Source organism: Cyprinodon tularosa, unplaced genomic scaffold (genome assembly GCF_016077235.1).
Source record: "Cyprinodon tularosa strain WSP-4 unplaced genomic scaffold, ASM1607723v1 ctg314, whole genome shotgun sequence".
Classification (NCBI taxonomy): Eukaryota; Metazoa; Chordata; class Actinopteri; order Cyprinodontiformes; family Cyprinodontidae; genus Cyprinodon; species Cyprinodon tularosa.
Genome location: NW_024039024.1, coordinates 821209 through 845534, shown reverse-complemented (window position 1 = coordinate 845534; position 24326 = coordinate 821209). Strand labels below are relative to the sequence as shown.

Here is a 24326-nt window from a genome sequence, read left to right as displayed (position 1 = left end):
TGGCGCCAGTGTACGGCAGCCCCGCTTCTGTCAGTGAGCCCCAGGGCAGCTGTGGCTACAATGTAGCTTGCCACCATCAGTGTGTGCGTGAATGAGTGAATGAATGTAGTGTAAAGCGCTTTGGTCAAGTCTCCTGACTTGAATAAAGGCGCTATATAAGTACATGCCATTTACCATCAATGTTATGATTTCCAATTTTCATTATTTTAATTTTGTTAATTTCAATTTATTTCCCTGGCGGCTGATTTTTTTTCTGTCTTTAATGGATGGGTATGAAAACTTTCAAGCACAACTGTACATATTTGTTTGCATTTAAAATACACAACAGTTCAGCTATTACAGCACTTCCTTGAGTCCATCTTATTTTTAAGACATTTCCTCACAATCCAATATTCAGCTCTGCAAGTCGTCCAAGTTCACCCTTCCATAAGTTATAAAGGCTGATCTTTAGTGAACTGGAGTCCAAAGAGTAAAAATTATTTATGCATATAGAATTAAAGAGCTTGAGTTCTGCACTTAACTCACTTGCCCCAAAACATTTGTTCTCTATAGATGTTAGGTTTTTTTTTCTGCATACCTTTGTCAAGATGAAAACAATCATTTAGAGCTCCCATAAAAAAATATCTAAAAGAATTTCACTTTATAGATTTTTTGTAAAACCCTTAAAGAGATTGAAAAAAATAGAATAGTTGATACTCAAAGCTCTTGTATTAAATTTCTCTTTGGTAATTGTAAACAGTATTTTAATATGCTCTCTAAGAATGAAAAATGTATTTGATTATCATAAGTTGTTTGGAAGTAATTGGCATTTTATGGCACTAAAAGCATTTTAGATAAGCCATGGATTTATTTGTTTTACTTAATTGCATTCTTTTTCCTAGTTGTATTGGAAAAATAAATGTAGTTTTTATGTACTGCAGGCATTGTGTTAACATAGAGGCTGCAATAAAGAAATGAGAAAATTGCTGACTTATTAAGTAAGCAAATGTTTACTGTTAGTTTTGCCACTGAGTGGTAAATCATATAAGACCGAAATGTAAAAAAAAAAAAAATGGTTAAACTAAAACTTGAAACAAAATAAAAACATTCAAATTTAACCTTTGACTTTATGCAAGTTCATTCAGAAGAAATGCAACGGTTTATAATGTGAATGATATCTTTCATAAAGATCTTTTTTTTTTCATTTTAATGCTATTTCTATTACATTTTCTGCTTATTTAGTTGATATGTATATGAATATCAAGGAAAGTTAATAATCACTGAGAGCTTATAATCACCTTTAGTGGATGAAAAGAATAGAGGAATAGAAGCATTTTTGGGGGCATATGTCTAAAAAGGCTACATTTAAGGTTGTAAAAATCATTTCCAATAAAAGACAAAAGTTCAGAAAATGACAAATTCAAAAACACAGACACATCACAGACAAGTACAGACCAAAATAAAATCCACTCTTATTTGTACAATCTATAAATCCCATTTACATCAAAATCCTGGCCTTAAAAATAAGAGTCTCCATATTTGTGTCTTCATCACGAAGTCTTGTTCCTCTCTTGGTGTTTTCTGTCTTTATCGACCCGTCTGGCTGTCCAGGTGATCTTGTACAGGTGCTGGTCATAAAATTAGAATATCATGAAAAAGTTGATTGATTTCAGTAATTCCATTTAAAAAGTGAAACTTGTATATTATATTCATACATTACATACAAACTCATATATTTCAGATGTTTATTTTGTTTAATTTTGATGATTACAAATGACAACACATGAAAATCTCAAATTCATCATATCAGAAAATTAGAATATTACTGAAGACCAATAAAAACAAAGGATTTATAGAAATGTTGGCCAACTGAAAAGTATGAACATGAAAAGTATGAGCATGTACAGCACTCAGTATTTAGTTGGGCCTCCTTTGGCCTGTATTACTGCAGCAATGCGGCGTGGCATGGAGTCGATCAGTCTGTGGCACTGCTCAGGTGTTATGATAGCCCAGGTTGCTCTAATAGTGGCTTTTAGCTCTTCTGAATTGTTGGGTCTGGTGTATTGCATCTTCTTCACAATACCCCATAGATTTTCTATGGGGTTAAGGTCAGGAGAGTTTGCTGGCCAATTAAGAACAGGGATACCATGGTCCTTCAACCAGGTACTGGTAGCTTTGGCACTGTGTGCAGGTGCCAAGTCCTGTTGGAAAATGAAATCTGCATCTCCAAAAAGTTGGTCAGCTGCAGGAAGCATGAAGTGCTCTAAAACTTCCTGGTATGCGGCTGCGTTGACCCTGGACCTCAGAAAACACAATGGACCAACACCAGCAGATGACATGGCACCCCAAACCATCACTGACTGTGGAAACTTTACACTGGACTTCAAGCAACGTGGATGAAGTGCCTCTCTTCTTTTCCTCCAGACTCTGGGACCTTGATTTCCAAAGGAAATGCAAAATTTACTTTCATCAGAGAACATGACTTTGGACCACTCACCAGCAGTCCAGTCCTGTTTCTCTTTAGCCCAGGCAAGACGCTTCTGACGCTGTCTGTGGTTCAAGAGTGGCTTGACACAAGGAATGCGACAGCAGAAACCCATGTCTTTCATACGTCTGTGTGTGGTGGTTCTTGAAGCACTCACTCCAGCTGCAGTCCACTCTTTGTGAATCTCCCCCACATTTTTGAATGGGTTTTGTTTCACAATCCTCTCCAGGGTGCAGTTATCTCTCTTGCTTGTACACTTTTTTCGACCACATCTTTTCCTCCCCTTCGCCTCTCTATTAATGTGCTTGGACACTGAGCTCTGTGAACAGCCAGCCTCTTTAGCGATGACCTTTTGTGTCTTGCCCTCCTTGTGCAAGGTGTCGATGGTCGTCTTTTGGACAACTGTCAAGTCAGCAGTCTTCCCCATGATTGTGTAGCCTATAGAACTAGACTGAAAGACCATTTAAAGGCTTTTGCAGGTGGTTTGAGTTAATTAGCTGATTAGAGTGTGGCACCAGGGGCCATCAATTTTGAACCTTTTCACAATATTCTAATTTTCTGATATGATGAATTTGAGATTTTCATTTGTTGTCATTTGTAATCATCAAAATTAAACAAAATAAACATCTGAAATATATGAGTTTGTATGTAATGTATGAATATAATATACAAGTTTCACTTTTTAAATGGAATTACTGAAATCAATCTACTTTTTCATGATATTCTAATTTTATGACCAGCACCTGTACATTTCGCAGCATCTCCATTAACTGCCTGGTGTTCTCACTACAACACACCCACATAAAAAGAAAAGAGTTATTGTTGAATCATAATATATTTGATTTAATATTGAAAAATAAGTTTTAAGTTAGCTTGATTAATGGTTTCCATAAAGTTCAGCAGTGAGCTAAGTATGAAGATTGACTCACTCTGCCACAACAGGGTCAAACATCAGGCTGCCCATGTCCATGTAGTATTGAGCAGCTGTTCGAATTGCCGTCCATTGCTCGTTGGCCTAAAGACCAGAGAAATTACCTTTCAAGTTCAAGTACATCTATAAGTATTAACTGCAAGATTTTCCAAGCTTCTGTATTGAGTACCAGTGCAGCAATATTGTGTCTCCATCTTAACTGGACAGAAATTTTGTGCGTTTAAAGAATTACCTGTTCCTGGATGGTGAAACCCCAGGCGTTCTGAGAGTGGTGGGGATCCCAGTATCCATCCTGTCTCTTCTGCCTGATGAACTTCTTTGCCATCTCTTCTTTAATAAATGGAGCAGCAAACACACCTGAAAACAAAAGCAGATTGCCGTTTATGTAAAAAGGAGGGTAAACAAATTGCATAAAAAAAAAAAAAAAGTTATAGGTGACAGTTTTAAAATCGTCTAAGAGTTATCTTTTAACACCATTGAAACAATTATGGGAGTTCTTCTTTAAAAGCACTTAAAATATTTTTTTTCTCATCTTAATGTTAATGTTTTATATTAGAATGCTTTTGGAATAGAACAAAAAGTAATGATAAAGTGATATATAAAATGATCTGAAAGAAATAAGAAAGATGTGGCATTTGTGGTCATCTTTACTCTTAATATCCCCCAATAAAATGGAGTGAAGAATTCACCATTAATCATTTGGGGGAATGTATGATGTTAAAGGAAATCTGTCAGCAGTTCCTGGTTGCCTTTTCTTGAGCAAGCAAGCATTTATGAAAAAAGCGCTGTTAAACATTTTAACCAAAATACAGTATGGATAGTATGGCACATTTACACCTACCAAGGCAACAGATTAATCAGAAAGGTTGCCAAAAGATTTCTAGTCACTGGAGAAGCTTTAAGAGATTCACAGCTAAGGTGGGAAATTTCCACTAGATCAAGTTTAGCGCTGCAGTCCAGAAAAGGGAAAAGCAGTAAAAAGATACCATTTCAAGAAAGCAGTAAGAAGTCCCATAACGGAAAATTTATGGGATTTCTTACTTTTGTGGAAACCTAAGTTTTTTGCCAACTTTAAATAGATGGAAAAAAACATAAACAAATAGGAAGAGAAGCTTTTAGAGGCTAAAAAAGGCTTTAGGATGCAATGGAGGTTCTTCATTCAGAAGGAGAGAAAATAAAAAGCCAGGGCTATACTGTAAAATGGTATAGATCCAAAGAGAGTCTAGGTGTTCTAACAGTCAAAAGGCAAGTGCTAAGTCAAATAAGGAATCTGTTTACAATACTAAAAACATACTTTTTTTTTTTTGTCGCCGACTTAAAGTTATATTAGGAATGAAGGATGTCTCTATATTCCACTGAATGATGAAACAAACCCCTAAAGATGTGTTGCTGCAAAGTATTGACTCGGTGGACTTTACATAAATGTCAAAACTACAACTATATTATTTCTACTTGTAAAAACTAAAAATATTAGCTAATTCACTGAGGCTGATTGCACAAAGTTCCCAATAAATTAGAGTAAGGGTTTTCACTGAAAATAATGTACTGTTAATGTTCCCTGAATTTAATTTGATTCAGAGCTAAAAAGCTTTATGGCAAATCGAGTGACTTAAAATGATGTTTCAGCTGTAATTCTAATTTTATTTTATTACTTAAAATCAGTAAATAAAAAGAACAACTTACCAGTTATAATAGCCAAAAGTGTCACCAACTTCATATCTAACAAATATAGAAGAAAAAAGTAAAACAAAAATCAAATACTTATGACTTACAAAATAAACATAGAAGTACACTGAATGTCTAGAAAAGTGCAGAGAGCAAGCTTTATGGGCAGCTTCAGTAGAGAAATTATGAGATGAATATCTGCTTTCTGAGCTCAGAGGTCTTCAGGATGTAAAAGAAAACAAGAGTTTCTTTCACTGTTTCTAGCAGCAATGAAAGGAGTCAAGCATCAGGTACAGTCGCTCACTCCAAGTCAGCACTAAAACTTGCCAATAATCGCTAAAGCCTTCCAAGTTGAACCACAAGTAAACACATACTTTGGCAGTTTATTGGAAAATCATGTGCTGTGAAATTCAGCAGAAAGGTGCTGCTGGATGGTCCAACAGGAGCAGAAGCAAATTCAAATAAAAGTGATATTGTAAGGGAGGAGCTTTGACTGAGGATTTTTCCATCAGAGGGCTTTTCCTGGAGCTGCTTCAGAGATTGGGTCATCGGATGCAGGTGTGGGGACAACGCACCTGCAAATCATCAGCCTTATTACCTGGATGCCTAAGAGGAGCCGGATGTCATCAATTTTTTGCGAGGGAAAGAGGGGAAGCCACAAAACTAAAATACTAAGATTTGCTACAAATAAATGAAGATAGAAATAATAAATTAAGTTTTGAAAGCAAAATTAAATTATGAACTAAAGAAAACAAAAATACAGCACCAGGTAAAGATCAGATCTGGTGCACCATGATAAATAATTTAAGTGCAACGTCTAAAGATATAATTTTAGAACTCTATACTAAGGAAGGGGTGCTGCCACAAAACTGAAACAAGTCAGTCCTCGTACCAGTAGCTAAACCAGGGAAGGATAATTGTAAAACAGAAAATTATCGTCCTATTGCTTACGTAGAATATATGCAAATTGATGGAATAAATGATAAATAACCTATTAACACATTTTTTGAATATTAAAGGATACATTTCCAAGATTTAGAGTGTTTTAAAAAAGGGGAGAAATACTAATGATCCAACACTATTTTTAGAGCATGTATTCAGAAAGGCTCAAGTAAATAAAGTGTAGTTGCTGTATTTTTTTATATAGAAAAAGTATACGACATGATGTGGGTTAAGGGACTGATTAAGTTACAAAATATGGAAATTAATGGAAATATAAAAAAAGGGGTCGTAAAGTAGAATTTATTTTTAAAAATATACAAGATGAAATAGAATAGAGAAATGGGCAAATCAATGGGGACTTAAGTTCTCTGTTGAAAAGAAAAATGTTATTGTGTTTAAAAAGAAATAAATAAGATGAGTGTATGAAAATAAAGTTATAAAATCAAGAATTAGTACAAGTTAATAGAATAAAGTACTTAGGTTTATGTTTTGATGAAAAAATAACATAAATATACATATACAGAAAGTGGTAGATAAATGTAAAAAAGTCCTAAATATTAAGAGGTGTTTGACAGGCAGTGACTGTGGAGCAGATAGAAAACAATTAAAGCAGATTTACACAGGACTGATTAGCTCAAATATAGATTAAGGGTGTTTGAATTATAGTGCAGCAGCAAAAACCCATCTGAAAAATTTTAAATGTTTTTAAATAATTTTTAAAGGCTAATTTGGTACAAGATTAGATAAGCAGATATTATCAAATTATTTATATATATATATATATATATATATATATATATATATATATATATATATATATATATATATATATATATATATATATATAGAGAGAGAGAGAGAGAGAGAGAGAGAGAGAGAGAGAGAGAGAGAGAGAGATGCATCAAAACAAATGTAAAAGAAATGAAAACAGGAGAATTTTTGTCAGTTTTGTTTGGCAGTCAGTGGATGGAGGATATTAAACCTTTAAAAACAATAATCTGCTATATACTATCAGACATGAAGCTTTCATTATTAAGATTATAACAGACGGGTGGTATTTCCATGGTTACCAACCCATATTGGATTGAAGGGAAACGAAAACTTGATCGATTTTATAGTGTATATCAGTAAATCAGAAGCAAAGACTATTGTATTATAAAACAAAAATTAAAGAACAAACAGCAGAAACAATGGGATAGAGAGAGTAAAGGAAGATGGTTTTGTAGGATCAAAAAGTCAGTTGGGGAAATAAAAATGGAAGAAAGAATAGAAAGGAGGAAATGGTTACAACAAGGTTAAGATTTGGACACACAAGACTAAATAGTTCACTTTTTAGGATGCAAAAGCATAATAAGGGACAATGTGATTATTGTGAGGAAAATGAAACAATTGAACATGTTATATTAGATTGTCAAAAGTATCTAATAGAAAGAAATCATATGAGAAAATAATATGAGAAAATTAAGGAAACGTTATTGTAATTTGTCTAAGATTTTTTTAAAAGACCAAATCAGTCCACCCAGCAGCATGCGTCGACCTCACTGACAGCCTCCTCTGGAAGGACTTGTTGTTCTCAGCCACAGCCTTGGATCCCACTCACCTCTGAATTAGAGTGTAGGAATTTCACTCTGAAAAGTAAGCCTGTTGCAATCATTCCCTGTGCACGTTCTGTTTTAACCCTATGCCCTGTTTTTCAGAGGACCAGAACTCCATCTCTCCCTTCATGCTGTTGGTTGATAAATATGTTAAACCTGATTTTCCTGTCTTGTGGGACCTAATCTCTGTATGTAGGTCTGAACAAAACCATGACAGATTATCCTTTTCCTTACTACACATCTGTTTACAGGTTGCAAAGATTTTCAAACATAAATGTGTAATTGCTTAGTTCTGACAAAAATAGCACTTTACATTTTCAACCTTTCTTAAATGCTGTGCAGTTGGCATTAATCCGAAATGCATTTATTCTGGTCGTTTTTCTGCACTTCAGTCATTTTCCCACTAGTTGGGGTTATTGTCAAAGTTTTAAGAGACCAGAATGGACCTATTTTACCTTACAGTTGAGTGAGAAATAAAATTAGGACAATAGTGAAAAGTGAGTCTTCTTCTTTCATAAAAATATGTATTGACAAACTAGCAGATATTATGTTAAAGGTAGATAATGGGCAAATTTATAGTAACATGCTAAATCAAGGCATAAAACAGAAAGTAAAATTGCCTTCACTCAAGCACCAAGATTTATAGTAAATGTTAAAGCAAGTCATAGCCCATGTTAAATTTCCACCTGGTTGAGGGAAAAAGCTTCAAAGGTTTTCTACTTTTTCAGGAATGAATAGAAGACTTTATGTGAATTTCTCTGTATTATGTTACATTTGCACTATGCAGCTGCATTTACGCAATATAAAAACTAAAAGGCCATCAGAGGTAATTCACACATTTAAAAGCCATAAACACAGCAAAACTGAATATTAAATAAAGCAAAAATATGAACCTAAGCAAATTTAAGCAAACATAAAACACCCGAGATTCTTTTAATCCACCCACACAATCACCAAACTCTCAGATCTCTTTATGCATATAGATATTTTTGGTTTTCCAAATAATGTGAGTCTGTCATCTCCCTCACCTTTTAACCTTAAACTAAGTGTGAGGGACATGACCTTTTACCAATGACCCCTAAAAAGCTGTCACTGCCTGAGTAGTAAAAGACCTGAAGGCTGGCAGGGAGAGGACTTAAGAGAGTCAGGCTCTGGAAGACCAGTCTGCCAGTGTCATCCTATTGAGTGATACTTTTTTTGAGTTAAGGCATCTTTTTCAGGAAGATCCAATAATTATAATTTAGATAGTTCTTATTAATGTGTACTAATGCAGAGCTAAAAACTTAGAAAATTCAAGCCAATCTTTTCAACAGGATTTTTTCATAAGAGGAAGATCACATACTGCAGTTCAAATAATATGTGTCCTGTTTAGTGGCACCTCTAATAATTGTGACTAGCATTATTTAAAGTAATATTCTAGATCCACCATCGTCTAAGTATTATTTTTAATAAGAATAATTAAAAAATATGATGTGATGCAGAAGCCTTTTTCTATTAGGAGCACTTTAGAATAGTAAATAAAAAGAAATGTGACATTAAAGTAAAATAAAATAAATGTGGAACCTCAACATTTAAAATATTTTCCTTACTCAGAATCTCTGTAATCTATGTATGACCCGTATTAAAAAGTGTATTAGTCCAGCCTGTTAATGTTAACCCATACTATTGTATTTATTCTATTGTTCCAATAGTAAGAAGTACTTTATCAAATCAGGGATATTTACTTCCTGCTTTTTTCTTTTTACAGCTTTCCTGTGTAAGAAATATGTCACATATGTACATATTCCAGACAATGGGACATGGGAACTGACATATAGTACGTACAGAGAGTTGCACATTCTCAGTTGTGTGCACAAACACACTGGTGTCTTTCACACATCAAAGGTAGCAACTCAAACTAGAACTAAAACTCTTCTGACCTCATTCTATCAAACACCTGCACACATATGTACCCTGCTGGGGTGGCTGGTTTCTCTTTTTGAGATATTATGATTGTAGCTTTAATGATATACAGTAGAAAACTCAAAAATAACTATTCTGTCACCTATTTTTTTTTTAGAGATAAAAATAGAACCATATTATATGCTATCAATAAATTCTGCTATCTACTTTTTCGGCACCTCTAACAGACATTCAAAGAGTAACATGATTAAGCACTGATAATGTTGTCATTCAGCATATCTGCTTGCTTTGTTTTATAATGTGGAAGAGAGCACAATAACATTAACTGAACACAACATATTTAATTTATTTATAGGACATCAGCAGCCTAACTTGGCCCCAATATTCACTTCTCACCATTTCCCTAAAATGCATCAAAAACAAACAAGCAAACTAACAGCAAAAATCAGGGCTACATTTTCTGAATTCTGTCAGGTAGATTTACATATTTAGAGCTCCGCTTTAGTTCATCCAGCATTTGTGAATATATTTTTCACTTTTTAATGTTTCAGTAAACAAATTTCCTTAAGAAAAGAAAAAGATTTCTTGGATCTTTTACAATTCCTCTAATGGATAAAAATGTGTTGTTGTTTTTTTTTTTGCTGTTTTTCTTTTTGATCATCATGTGCTTTAAGGTTTTCTGAAGGTCAAAAAAACACTGCAGAATGTAAGATGTTTTTATTCTTCATATTTTTTTGTGCAGAGATATTTTAACCCAATAAGTTGTTTGCAACTGCGTCCTCTTGTCGCTGTAATATACAGAACATACAAGAAAAGTCTAACAATGGCACTAAAATGAGCTATAATGCCATAAAGTGTCAGTAATCTATGGAGTTCCTGAAGAAAACCCTAAACACTTTCCAGCTTGCACAGCAGAATGTTGACTTTGCTTGTACTGATAAAGTGGTAAAGGAAAGTTCAAAGTTTGATTCAACTTTAAAAGAATCATTTTTTCTTCTGAATACTTTAATGTGAAGCACTTTTAAATATAAATATTACTTTGATATATAGTTTTCTTCAGTTAATAAACTGCAGTCATATAGCACCCTTCAGACATTTCAAATTTACAAAGTGCTTCATAGAAGCAACATAAAACAAACTCCACACAAATTAGTACTAATAAGTACTATAATAGAAAAAATGTATAAATGTTTGTATAAATAAAATAAGTTTTCAGATGCATTTTTTTGTTACAGAATCAAAGTTGTCAAATCAAACTTGCTGCTCTCTGGAAAGAGGCTTCGCAGCATTTGATGCAGGACCCGGAGGGTTCTGTTAAACTGTTGGAAATTGTAATCAAGTCACAAATTTGGACTCTGCACCACACTGTAAATATCATACTTGCACTACAAGGTGAGTCCTCAAAATAAGATTAAACTCAGTGTTTCTACTGCATTTTGCACTACTAAATCTACTTATTTATTTTTGAAGTGCTCTGAACCTTCCACACAAATGCCTTTTGAACCATGTCTCTCCTGCACTGTTTACATTTTGATCACTGCTGCACTTTATACATTGAAATGTTCACTTTCATTGCTATGCTGCTGGTCATTCACTGTTGGAAAGATGTTTGTGAAAAAAAATTGTTTTATAAAGACTGTGCATACAAAATTACAGTACAGTTTGAGTCTAAGTCATAAAGAATAGATTGAGGAAAGTGAAAGGAGCAGTCTCCACTGGTTTTCAGAGGAATTAACTGTAGTCTCTTTTTGTTGCCATGAGGATGTGGATAAACCAAGGTTGTTATGTGTTCTTGGGTGTTTTCTTTTCAACATTTATATTGAAAAGAAAACACATTTCAGTGGATTAGATTTTCCATATTTTGACTGTTTAGTCTAGCTCACAGGGATTTATTTATTTAATTTCTTTTTTTTTTTTTAGGTCTAATCCAGACAATTAGTTATTTCTAGACGTCATTAAATCTTCATTCACTGCCTTAGAATTTCAGAGAGATTTAAACTGGTAAACATGCTTATTGATAACTTCAAATATCGGCTATTAATGTAATAGATTTTAAATGTGAAGCTTTCTTCTTATTCTGTTGAATTATCACCAAAATATTTTTTTGACTGAACATTAAACAATAGCTGTCCGCAATGATGGGTCTCTTGCAGTAGCCAATATCTGCATCTGATAGGTTGATCCCACCACTAGGATAATTCTTTCAAAGGAAGCTTAGGCTCTCAAATGTAGGGTTGAATTTGGGTTTTAATAAGAAAAAAACAGAGAACTATTGCCCAATTGATCCAGAGATTGCACTGAATATGGTTGTTTTCAATTTTAACAATTTCAGCAATTTAATCTATTTACAAATCATGCTACTTTGCTTTATGTGAAACATCTACTTTGCTGATATAACTCTGTTTATATATAAAAAAATTATTTAGATTTTCTTTAAATCAATACTAAAAGCTCATGAACAAATTGAACCCTATCTAAAAGGAGTTTATCACTTGTTTATATATTTAAGTAGAAATAAAAGAAAGCAGACGTGGTGATAAAATGAAATAGAAAAGAGAAAATTACTTTCAATATCAATTTTACAAGATGACAATTTAAGGTCTTGCATCCTAGTCTTGCAGGAAAGTCTCTAATTTAATTCACGGCTAAGGAAATATGGTGACAACTTTGCGTGCTGTCATCATGATTTGCTGTTTTTCTTTGTTTACTCTGGTTTTGCTCAAACAGCCAAAAGCCATTGAAGGCTTAGGTACAGAGAAACAGATGTGGTCTGGTATTAAATACAGCGCTTGTGTAATGATGCCATGTGGTGCCAGACACTCTGGGCTATTTTTGGTAGTTGGAATTCTTAAAAAACATTAAAAGACTTCATAATTCACAAGAGACTGGACTGTTGCAAACACCTTACAGCTGCTACTTCAGCCTCCAAGTGCTCCTGTCATTTGACTTATTTGATATAATGATGAGTCTAACAACTACAATCCCATGTTTTAACTACGTCCCCAGATGTTCGTGGAAACATGAAGGTGAGTAGGTACAGTCTGGAGTGAAATGTCCATTAATATGGTTTTCTTGATCATAAAGTAAACATGTAATGTCAGACTAAGTCTGTAGGCAAAAAGTAGTTAGAGACCATGTCTTGTGTTTAGACAAATCTCCTTTTTCTGCTGGGTAGAGATACGATGGAATCAGTCAGAGAGAACATTTGGAGAAATAGGCAGTGTGGGTTTTTTCTCCCTGCCTGTGGGGTCCTGTTTGCATCTGAAATTATTTATGGACTTGAATAAATAGGTCACTTGATTGTGAGCCAGCTTGGCACAAAAAGGAGACAAATACTAAAAAAAATGTAGCTGATGAACGCCATTGTAACACCAGGAAGTGGGAAAATTGCAAAGCGACAAATGGTGCATTTATAGAAAAACCCTGCTTGTCGCACAGCATGGCAGCTGTGCAACAAGCAGGGTGATCAGGGCTTGCTTTATGAACTGGAGATACTATTTCTGTCTGTTACACAGAACTTATGGAGAATGAAGCTCCTTTTCTTTTTCTGCTGTCTTGTTTTTTTTTTAAATTAACAGCATTTATCATTAAGCAGTCTTAAGCTAATGTTTTACACACTTGTGATACTTTCACAATATGTGATCAAACTAATATCAACAAGAGCAGCTATCATAAATAAAAAGGTTTGTTTTACTTCCTCAGTTAAATTATTCAGTTATAACCAAAGTTGTAAAATTAAGATAATGGTAGTTTTCTGCAGTGAAGTAATTTATTTGTTACATCACCATAATTAGCTCATTACATGTGATTTCTTTACAATATTCTGTTGTACATTAGATGTATTTGAAAGGGCTCTTTGGTACTTTGACATTGGATGTTTTAGATTGTTTTGTTGTATACCTGTTTCCAGTGAGGTCTTTTTTCACTGTAGCAGTATTGTCCTTATGAGGGCACAAAGAGACATTTATTCTCAAGATGCTCTCTTCAGCTGAAGCCAAAAAAGGAAAATGTCAAAACCATAAACCTAATATGTCTCATTTTAATATATTGTGATTACTTTTAACAAGGAACTTTACTGTTATTATATTTACAGTCTAATCAATAGAGTATTCTATCCTTATGAATAAAGTAGCTATCAATAACTTTTCGTGCCGGCTGACAGTTGTTTCTGATTTAGAGAGTAATAAAAAGACAGATCCAAATTGGCCCCTTTGAAATATTTAAATCAGTAAAATTTTATTAAAATGGTAAACCTGGCATGCCCCGGTGTAATAATAGTCTAAAACCAAAAGGAGTTTGCAAACGATCTTTGTCTTTCAGAGTTTAAATCACCAGTGGTGCAAAAAAAATGAAACTCTGAGAAGAACTTCATTACAGAAAAGTGATACTTTTGGGTGCAAGCTGTTGGGTGTCAATGATACTTAGTAGCTTTGCCTAGCATGGCACATCATATTTGAAACATTGAATTATACAAATAATTATTTTTTAAGGATAATGCTTGGATTTATTTATTTTTTTTCAGTTGTTATATTAATGTACTTAATTTGTGTCCTTGTTTCCAATTAGGGCTCGAGTAGGATTAGTCGACACACTATTTACACTTGCATAAATTGTTCCTTAAAATATTAATTAAATGAATTTAAATATCCCTCAGTAACGATTTTCTTTGATGAATCAAAAATAAAGGGTTAAAATAAGTGTAAATAATAGTTTACTATCACATTAAATAAAAAACTATCAAACAGTAGGAACACTGAAATTCTGGTATAGACAATTATATAAAAGTAATTTTCCTGAAATTATTATTGCTTTTCTCTAGTATCATATGTCTAAGAAACGATATTAAGTTAAGAAGTTCCCAGTTCTTTGATAAGTCAGCCTAAAATTAAACTAAGAACAGACTCCATATTTGATGTCTGTTTTTAAACCTGTGAGTTAAGAAAAAAAAAAAAAAACACACCCAAGCTACTGAACAACATTCTAACTCAACAACTGCCTGGCTTTAGCTTGAACGTGAACTTAAATCATTCAAATAAAATATATTGAATTCAGATTTTTTATCAAGATTCTAAATTTTAAAGGGCTCTGTCCTGGCTTATGAAAGTTACCAGCTTCTTATTTTTTATGTGTGAAATACAGAAAGCCAGTGGCTCTACTGAGGGTTGTTTTGCTTTAACAGTGACTTTCTGCTCATTTGCATTTTTGGATCTGGTGTCTCTCTCCTTTCTCTGGAAAATACTTCACTGTTTCTCTGTGGGCTCAAGGTCAGATGGGTTTGCTGGCTTGCCAAGTATAGTGATACGATTTTCACTAAAGCAGGAAGTGATACTTTTTTTCAGTGTGGGCAGGTGCAAAGTAATATTGGAAAATTAAATCAGAATCTCCATAAAGGTTGTCAGCAGAGAGTAGCATTAGGTGCTCTAAAGTTTTATGGCAGACACCTCTGATGCCTTAGGGCTGGATAATTACAGTGGAACAAAAACAGAAGATTTCTCGGCTCCCTAAAACATCACTGAGTATGGAAACTTTAGACTGGATATCAAACACTTGGATTTTCAACCTGTCCACACTCATTCAAACCGGGGACATTGATTTTCGAAATAAATAAAATTTACTTTAGTCTAAATGGGAAATATAGACCACTGAGCAATAGTCTTGTATTTTTTTTAACCTTAGCTCAGTTAAGATGTTGTTTACATAAGGGGTTTAAAACAGAGGAAAGACAATTGCAATGCCTTTGTTTGACTCTTAATCTCTATTTCTAGTTAAAGCCTGAGCATAATGGCTCTCTTTTGAAATAACGAATAGGATTTGCTTTGCAGTACTTTATCACTTTTTGTGAACCACTTTTCTAAATTTATATAGGAAAGCACATTTTTAAAAGTTTTAGCGGTGCTCCTCATATAAACGTATAAAAAGCTCTGAAGCTTTTTATATGTTTATATAAGGAGCACAGTTACGTTATGCTTGTTTAAGAAATGTATTTAATCTGTTTTAAAAATATATAGGTTAATTCTAATTGTTTTAAACGTTAATTACATTTAAAAATTATAAAAAACGAACCCCTTAGGACATATCTTTGTCTTTCTGCAAAATATGAGTTTATGCTTATCTTTATAAGTCCAAATATAGGAATTAATAAACTGACTTGATTGATTTAATAATTAAGATGCAGCAGTGCGTTTTCCCTTCGGAGTTTTTTCTAAAAATGTCTCCTGCTAAATGGACAGGCTGTCAGAGCAGCCTGTTTAGGAGTAAATCTGTACCTGGTGCTGCGTGACCGCACCATTCTGAACTCCGCCTGTCAGTCCTTTTCCCCGCTGCTCATATTCTCCCCCCTCCCCCTCCTATTGCCTCTCCTCTCTCCGGTTCATTCCATCAGTGAGTCTGAGCGGCTTCTGACGTTGAAGATCTACCGCCGGGCAGCGAAGTTCGCAGCAGCGCTAGAATGCGGTGTCCCAAGTTTTGGGGTCCATGTTCGGTCAGTTTTTACATTTGGACGGCTCTTCTTTTTAAAGGTAGGTTTGATTTACAGTTATATTTGTTTATTTATTTATTTGTTTTTACCTGGATTCCATTAAATAGAATAAGCTTTGCTGTGAAGCAGATTAAGGGTAGCTTTTTGGTTGATTCATTTCAGCTGCTCTCTTTTTGATTGCAAAATATTGAATGCATAAAAACAAAAATTCAGATTACTATAACATATTCTCCTAATCTATGCATGGGCAGTTTGAATTAGTTTGGTTTTCTTAACTCATTTATAAACCACTGCACATGTCTGGTTGCATGTATCTATCTTCTGCGCATTAGGTTTGGGTTATTCATGTGTAAAGTGATGCGCATGCATGCTTTGTAATTATCTCCTAAGCTCCATTATCATCAGCAGCAAACTCATCCGCAACATCTGGGCTGTTTGCTTTCCACTTAGTGGAGAGGTTTGTCAAATCTCGGATTTTAAACTTAACATGTGGGCATGTGTTTCCACCCACAGAGTCATACTGGACGTATTGACCAATCCTTGTTCATTTTTTCCACATCTCTTACCTCACCTTGTTCAACTCAATCAGTGAACAAGGTGAGGGAAGGGAAATGGTGGGGGGGGGAAACCTGACTATATGCATTCATTTAACGTTTGTGGGTATGATTTTAAGTTGGATGTTTTAACAGATATAATAAATGTTTACAAATATTGTACATCAAACGTTTTGTTTTAGTTTTTGCAACAAGACCGTATATTACTTAAGAAGGTTTGCGCTGTAAATCCATAAAAACTCAAGAGCATAGAAAGTATGCAGTACTTTTAAAAAGTTTTTGCCCCTCTTTAATATTTCAAATTATATAAATAAAATAAAGTTTTTAATGCAGTTGAAAATAATCTTTAAATAGATTGAAAAAAAAAACTGTTTTCAAATTATTTCATCTTTAAGGTAAAGGGCCCTCGACACAGGGCCAGAGTGAAAAAGCAGCCCTCACATGATAAATCACAAGTACATAAAGTAGGCTAATAGATCTCAAAAAGCACTGAGCTCCAATTTTAAAGAGACATTTTAAATTTTTTTGCTGCATTTACTCTTTAAAGTAGCCTTTTTATTTTACCCTTTATGACTAAAACAGCATTTGATGAGGAGATGCACACCTCAGTTCAACAGTGATGCATCTCTAAGCCTGTAAGTCAGTTGTCCTTAATTCACTTCAGCTCGGAAGTTTCCATGCTGTTCTGCAGATGTGACGTAAAGCGCATCTGTGTTAAATGGGTCTCACCTAGCAAACAATCGAAGCATTATATATTTAAGAGGATAAGAAGAGCTCAGACACCAATGGCAACTCCATGTAAAGTGGAAAAAACAACAACAAAAAAAACCTTCATCCAACCTGAATGTCAAACAACCACAATGGTGGACGATAATGCAGAGAGCAGTCTTTTGTTTTTAATCATCTTGAAAACGTTGAGTTTTTAAGGTTGGGAAAGGTACACTCCGGCACTACCATCCATGTTTACTTCTGTAAACACAAAGCACATTTGCTTGTGATGTCATTTCGTCCTCTACTGCGCATGCAAGACACTTAAGCTGCATGAATGCAGTTCACACAGGAGATCACACACAAGCTGCGTATATTTGGAAATGTGAACAGCAACACAACAAAAATCCGAATTAAGCATTAAGGCCTGCAGTGTGAATGTAGCTTAAGTGTTTAAAAAGTTGCAGATCCACCTCTAAAGTTTTGTGTTGTGATTAAAGCAAAGCATAGCCATAGCAAGTATCCATAGTCGGATGACACAGTGGTGAACCTTTCCAGTAGTGGCCAGCTTGCCAAAATGACTCTGAAAGGAGTCATATTTATACAATCCTTCTGAAATCGTATTTAATTCCATGTTTAATCATTTTAAGAAAAAAAAATGGAGTTCATTATGACCCCTTTTATAGCTAATTTTTTCTCTCATGAGAATTTGACTTCTGCATACTGTAAAAGCACATTCCTGTGATACAAAATCCTGGCCACTTATGATGTGATCTTTGTTAACTGGGACACCCTGATTAATCTGCCTAGAATATTTAGATGAATTCATATTTGAAGTTCCTTAATCTTGTAATGGTGCTAAAGATCTCAATGCCATATGGTTGTTATGAGCCTTTTTCACAGATATTGAATAGCATTTTATAATGTGGTTTGCATAAACTCAGAGGTATGCCACAAAACAAATCTTTACATTTAAGATAGAATTAAACATACGATTAAAGATGGGCAGTGTCTTAAACACCATTATATTGTATTTTATATATTATAACATATTATATTATAATCCATTAACACCAACACTTTGTGCTCATGCTCTCTGTTCCCCAATGAACCCTAATCTTGGAAATTCCCTGCTAATGGATAAATCTGCTCCTTAAGTGATTTAAATATCCCACACAAAATGCTCAAGATTGTTTGTATGCAGGCCCATAGTTTCTAAGTGAGAAACATACTTACAGTGTGTCAAAGAGAATTAGGTTAGTCACAGAAAATTTGGCACTCATTTTTAATAGATTTTTGTCTTGTCTTTTGCAAAACTGTGCTCTTCACCTCTTCTTTGTGTATCCCTCTTTTAATTTCAAAATGATCTGCTATTTTTAATGCTAGCAATTTCCCTGAAATTTGAATTATGCTTCTTTGTATTGAGGTTTCATAACAGAAACCAACATGTGTGGAACTATCTGACCTTACGTTTTGCAGTTTTATTATATTACACTAATCCTAACTCCATACAGATGGATCCAAGACCATGAATTGAAACCAGAACTTTCTTGCTGCGGGGGTTCACAGCTACAAATAAAAAAATAATATATTTTTTTTTAATGCACAAAAGGTGTACTACTTTTATAATTTTATATTTAAACTAATGTGTACTCTAATATGCATGGTGTTTATTTAACATTTAAACATATAACATTTTTGTATAATTAACTCTGGATATTGATTTTGAACATTTTATAAAAATCATTTAAGTATTTCTTAAAATGCGTTTTCATAATAATCATAATTTGATACTCATTTTTAACAAATTATATATTTTTTTAAAAGGCAACTTTAAATATATTGATCTTTAAACATTCAAATATACTTAATATTGGTCCTACAGATTGGAAAAAAAGTAGTTAAAAATCCTTTTTTAATTACGACTTTAGGAAGCACTAATTAGGCATCTCCTTGCCCATGTCGATTTCTTCCTAACTTTGAAGTCTGACCAATTTAGATTTTATTTCTTACTGCTGTCACAGCTTGAAAAGGGCTAATGAATTCACAGTTGAAAGTTGTGTGGGTTCTTAGTTTTGGGACTTTTAAAAATTACTTGTTAATGATTTATAATCTATAAACAGAAAATTAGCTAATTCTGATCTCTAGCCTCTTTCCATTAACTCAAAGTTTCAAATCTCATTTAATAAAATGGCCAAACACTTTAAATCATCACCACTATCATTGTGTTGTTCCAGTTTTTTCATTTAACTCAGCTCTAGTCAATTTAAACTTTAAGCCTGTCCTTTCTATGGCTCAGGCTGTGTTTTTAAAACCGTCTGGGTAATGAGCAAACCACCTGGGTTAACATCTGAACATCTGTATGCTTCACTGCTGATATCCTCTACACACTCATTCCTCTTCCAAATGATTATGACCGGAATAATGAGGTGCTAGAACATGGCCTTGATTTAAATAACTCCAGACTCTAATCCATCTACAGCAACAGAGTGATTGAATGCTAAAATTAAAGGAATCCATTTTCTTGTTCGTGTTCCATTTTTCCGGAGGATGGTTACTTCCTACGGCTATAAAATATTGTATTGTTACACACATACATGCACTAAAAGGCACATTTTATGTGCCTGCTGCAACCCTGTCAACATTTTTGTGCGAGGGCTGTTTTCACATAGACTAAGGTATTGAAAAAAATCTGAGGGAGGGATAGAAAAGAGAAAAGTTCGAGAAGTTGCAGTTTTGGTTTTTCTGTTTCTTTGTATCGAGAAGGCATCTTCGACCGGCCTTGCTCATCTGCTTGTGAACAACATTACTAATTCCCTGCCTAGACAAATTATATAACTGCTAGAATTTACATACATACACTATATTGCCAAAAGTATTTGCTCACCTGCCTTGACTCACATATGAGCTTAAGTGACATCCCGTTCCTAATCCATAGGGTTCAATATGACGTCGGTCCACCCTTTGCAGCTAGAACAGCTTCAACTCTTCTGGGAAGGCTGTCCACAAGGTTTAGGAGTGTGTTTATGGGAATTTTTGACCATTCTTCCAGAAGCGCATTTGTGAGGTCGCACACTGATGTTGGACGAGAAGGCCTGGCTCTCAGTCTCCGCTCTAATTCATCCCAAAGGTGTTCTATCGGGTTGAGGTCAGGACTCTGTGCAGGCCAGTCAAGTTCATCCACACCAGACTCTGTCATCCATGTCTTTATGGACCTTGCTTTGTGCACTGGTGCACAGTCATGTTGGAAGAGGAAGGGGCCAGCTCCAAACTGTTCCCACAAAGTTGGGAGCATGGAATTGTCCAAAATGTCTTGGTATGCTGAACCATTCAGAGTTCCTTTCACTGGAACTAAGGGGCCAAGCCCAGCTCCTGAAAAACAACCCCACACCATAATCCCCCCTCCACCAAACTTTACACTTGGCACAATGCAGTCAGACAAGTACCGTTCTCCTGGCAACCGCCAAACCCAGACCCGTCCATCAGATTGCCAGATGGAGAAGCGCGATTCGTCACTCCAGAGAACGCGTCTCCACTGCTCTAGAGTCCAGTGGCGGCGTGCTTTACACCACCGCATCCGACGCTTTGCATTGCACTTGGTGATGTATGGCTTGGATGCAGCTGCTCGACCATGGAAACCCATTCCATGAAGCTCTCTGCGCACTGTTCTTGAGCTAATCTGAAGGCCACATGAAGTTTGGAGGTCTGTAGTGATTGACTCTGCAGAAAGTTGGCGACCTCTTCGCACTATGCGCGTCAGCATCCGCTGACCCCGCTCCGTCAGTTTACGTGGCCTACCACTTCGTGGCTGAGTTGCTGTCGTTCCCAAACACTTCCATTTTCTTATAATACAGCTGACAGTTGACTGTGGAATATTTAGGAGCGAGGAAATTTCACGACTGGATTTGTTGCACAGGTGGCATCCTATCACAGTTCCACGCTGGAATTCACTGAGCTCCTGAGAGCGACCCATTCTTTCACAAATGTTTGTAAAAACAGTCTGCATGCCTAGGTGCTTGAATTTATACACCTGTGGCCATGGAAGTGATTGGAACACCTGATTCCAATAATTTGGATGGGTGAGCAAATACTTTTGGCAATATAGTGTATATATATATATATATATATATATATATATATATATATATATATATATATATATATATATATATATATATATATATATATATATATATATATATATATATATATATATATATTCTCACCCCTCGTGGGGTGGTATGTGTGTATGTGTCATCCTCAAGCTCAGGTCCTCTACCAGAGGCCTGGGAGTTTGAGGGTTCTGCGCAGTATCTTAGCTGTTCCTAGGACTGTGCTCTTTTGGACAGAGACCTCTGATGTTTTACCTGGAATCTGCTGTAGCCACTCTCCCTGTTTGGGGGTCACAGCCCCCAGTGCTCCAATTACCACTGGCACCACTGCTGCTCTTACTTTCCACATCTTTTCTAGCTCCTCTTTCAGCCCTTGGTATTTCTCAAGCTTCTCGTGTTCTTTCTTCTTGATGTTGCTGTCGCTTGGGATTGCCACATCTATCACTACTGCCTTCTTCTGCTGTTTGTCGATCAACACGATGTCTGGTTGGTTAGCCATCACCTGTTTGTCAGTCTGGATCTTGAAGTCCCATAGGATCTTAGCTCGGTCATTCTCAACAACTACCATTTTGACCTTGGGTCTTCCAGCCCATACTCATATATATATATATATATATATATATATATATATATATATATATATATATATATATATATATATATATATATATATATATATATATATATATATATATCTCACCCTCCTACAAAAATCATCCACCGTCTCCCTTTTTTCCTCCAAGCTCGGGTCCTCAATCAGAGGCCTGGGAGCTTGAGGCACCTGCACAGTATTTTTGTTGTTCCTAGAACTGCACTTTTCTGGACTGAGATGTCTGATGTATTCCCAGGGACCTGCTGTAACCACTCCTCAAGTTTGGGGGTCACTGCCCTGAGTGCCCCAATGACCACGGTTACCACTGATGCCTTGACCTGCTAGGTTTTCTCCAGCTCTTCTCCGAGCCCCTGGTACTTCTCTAGTTTTTCATGTACTTTTTTTCTGATGTTGCAGTCACTTGGTATTGCTGTGTCAACCACAATGGCTTTCCTCACCTTTTTGTCCACCACCACCATGTCCAGATGGTTTGCCATTACCATTCGGTCCGCCTGTATCTGGAAGTCCCACAGGATCTTGGCTCAGTCATTTTCTACCATTTTTGGAGGTGTTCCCCACTTTGACCTTTTCCAGCCCATACTCTGCACAGAGGTTCCTGTATACTATTCCAGCCACTTGGTTACGGTGTTCCATGTAACTTTTGCATGCTAGCATCTTGCACAATGCAGTTATGTGCTGGATTGTCTCAGGGGCCACTTTGAACAGTTTGCACCTGGGGTCTTGTCTAGAGTGGTAGATCTGGGCCTCTATTGCTCTGGTGCTTAGGGCCTGCTCCTGTGCAGCCATGATGAGTGATTCTGTGCTGTCCTTCAGTCCAGCTTCGTCTAGCCATTGGAAGGATTTCCTGATATCCGCCACTTCGGTTATGTTTCGGTGGTTTCCTCCCATGGCGGAACCTCCAGCACCTCATCTTCTGTTCGCCATTGTCTGAGACATTCACTAAGCACGTCGTATATTGGGGCCTTGTCCTTGATGTACTTATTGATCTTGGATATTTCATCCTGGGTAGTGGCTCTCACACGCACTAGCCCTCAAGTATACACTGCTCAAAAATGTGCTGACAACAAAATCACACTTAAATAATAAATGGAAATCAAATTTATTAACCAATGAAGGCCTGGATTTGGAGTCACAAACACAATTATAGAGGAGTAACTTACTACAGGCTCAATCAACTTTGATGCATTGTCCTTAAAACAGGTCAAAATGAGACTAAGTGTTGCTTGTGGTCTCCACATGCTCCCTACACGACAGGGCGTGCTCCTGATAAAAGGGTGCATGGTCTCCTGGGGGATCTCCGCCCAGAGCTGTATTAAAGCATACACTAACTCCTGGACAGTGGTGAAATGTGACGTTGGAAGGATCGAGACATGATGTTCCAGATGTGCTTAATGTGATCCAGGTCTGGGAAACGGGCGGTACAGTCCATAGCTTCAAAGCCTTCCTCTTGCAGGAACTGCAGCAAGAAATCGGCTTCAAACTGTTTGTGAAGACACATGCACATTTGTGGCCTGCTGGAGGTCATTTTAGAAGACTCATTTTGCTCCTCCTTGCACAAAGGTGGAGCTAGTGGTGTTGCTGCTGGGTTGTTGCCCTTCTAAAGCCTCCTCCACATTTCCTGGTGTACTGGTCTGTCTCCTGGTAGCACATCGAGCATCTGGACACTACTCTTACAGACACAGCTGGATGAGCTGCACTACCTGAGCTACTTCTGTGGTTGTGGAGTCCATCTCATGCTACCAGAAGTGAGAAAGCACTACTAAGATTCAAAAGTAAAATGCTTCCTAAGGAATGGAGAATGAAGTATTATGTAACCAAAATATCTCATTTATCTGTGTTAGAAATCTGGTGAAAAGTTCTTAATATACCCAGGAGAAGTATTGCTTAATGGAATATTTGATTACATAATTTGCACGAATGTGCCAGATTACCAAGGCAGAAATAAAGAAAAGAACATCCAGTAATTTTGTAGGTAAGCAGCTCTATCTGGATTGGTACAGCTGAGTCCTTCTGGGTGCACAAAATACCCTGATGGTCATTTAGTGCTCTCCCAAAAATAGCTTTCACTGTTTTTTGTTTGGGTGTTTGTCTATGATGTGGTGTTAGAGAAACAGAGAGAAGTAGAAAAAAATGTAAACTCCCTCAGGCTGCCTGACGAGCATGTTAGGGGCCTCATCTGAATGCACTGACCCAGTAAATAATATTCAGATAGGCCCAAATCACCAAGCTTGATCTATCTGTTTTCTTGTCAGATATACTTTTAGGTTAGAATGAATACATTGATGCCCTTCCAAAGTAATGAAGTTTTGTTTATTGACAAGCAAACAAAGATTTTACCATATTCTCTTTTACCCATTTCCTT

The 24326-nt window shown here is 35.8% G+C and overlaps 2 protein-coding genes across 2 annotated transcripts in view; one reads left to right on the top strand and one right to left on the bottom strand.

Annotated features, from left to right (window-relative positions):
• Window positions 1–1090: 1090 nt before the first annotated feature.
• LOC119788346 (uncharacterized protein C3orf85-like) lies at window positions 1091–5289 on the bottom strand. The gene is made up of 5 exons (XM_038292621.1): window positions 5079–5289; window positions 3628–3752; window positions 3394–3479; window positions 3215–3250; window positions 1091–1603 (listed from the first exon to the last, which is right to left on the bottom strand). The coding sequence occupies exons 1-5, from the start codon at window positions 5110–5112 to the stop codon at window positions 1567–1569; spliced, it is 318 nt and encodes a 105-aa protein (XP_038148549.1). The 5' UTR covers window positions 5113–5289; the 3' UTR covers window positions 1091–1566.
• Window positions 5290–15877: 10588 nt separating this feature from the next.
• Window positions 15878–24326, top strand: part of LOC119788343 (neuronal acetylcholine receptor subunit alpha-7-like) — a 50725-nt gene continuing 42276 nt past the window's right edge. The window contains exon 1 of the mRNA XM_038292619.1: window positions 15878–16017. Within this exon, the coding sequence (XP_038148547.1) occupies window positions 15948–16017 (70 nt within the window). The 5' untranslated portion in view covers window positions 15878–15947. The remainder of the gene's footprint in view (window positions 16018–24326) is intronic.

Bases quoted from the DNA above. Each gene is read 5' to 3' on its own strand.
- LOC119788346 (XM_038292621.1), bottom strand. From the start codon at position 5,112: ATGAAGTTGGTGACACTTTTGGCTATTATAACTG. The intron at 3,753-5,078 runs GTAAGTTGTTCT...TTTTGTTTTCAG, and splicing joins ACTTTTGGCTATTATAACTG to GTGTGTTTGCTGCTCCATTT. The intron at 3,480-3,627 runs GTAATTCTTTAA...TCTGGTCTTTAG, and splicing joins GTTTCACCATCCAGGAACAG to GCCAACGAGCAATGGACGGC.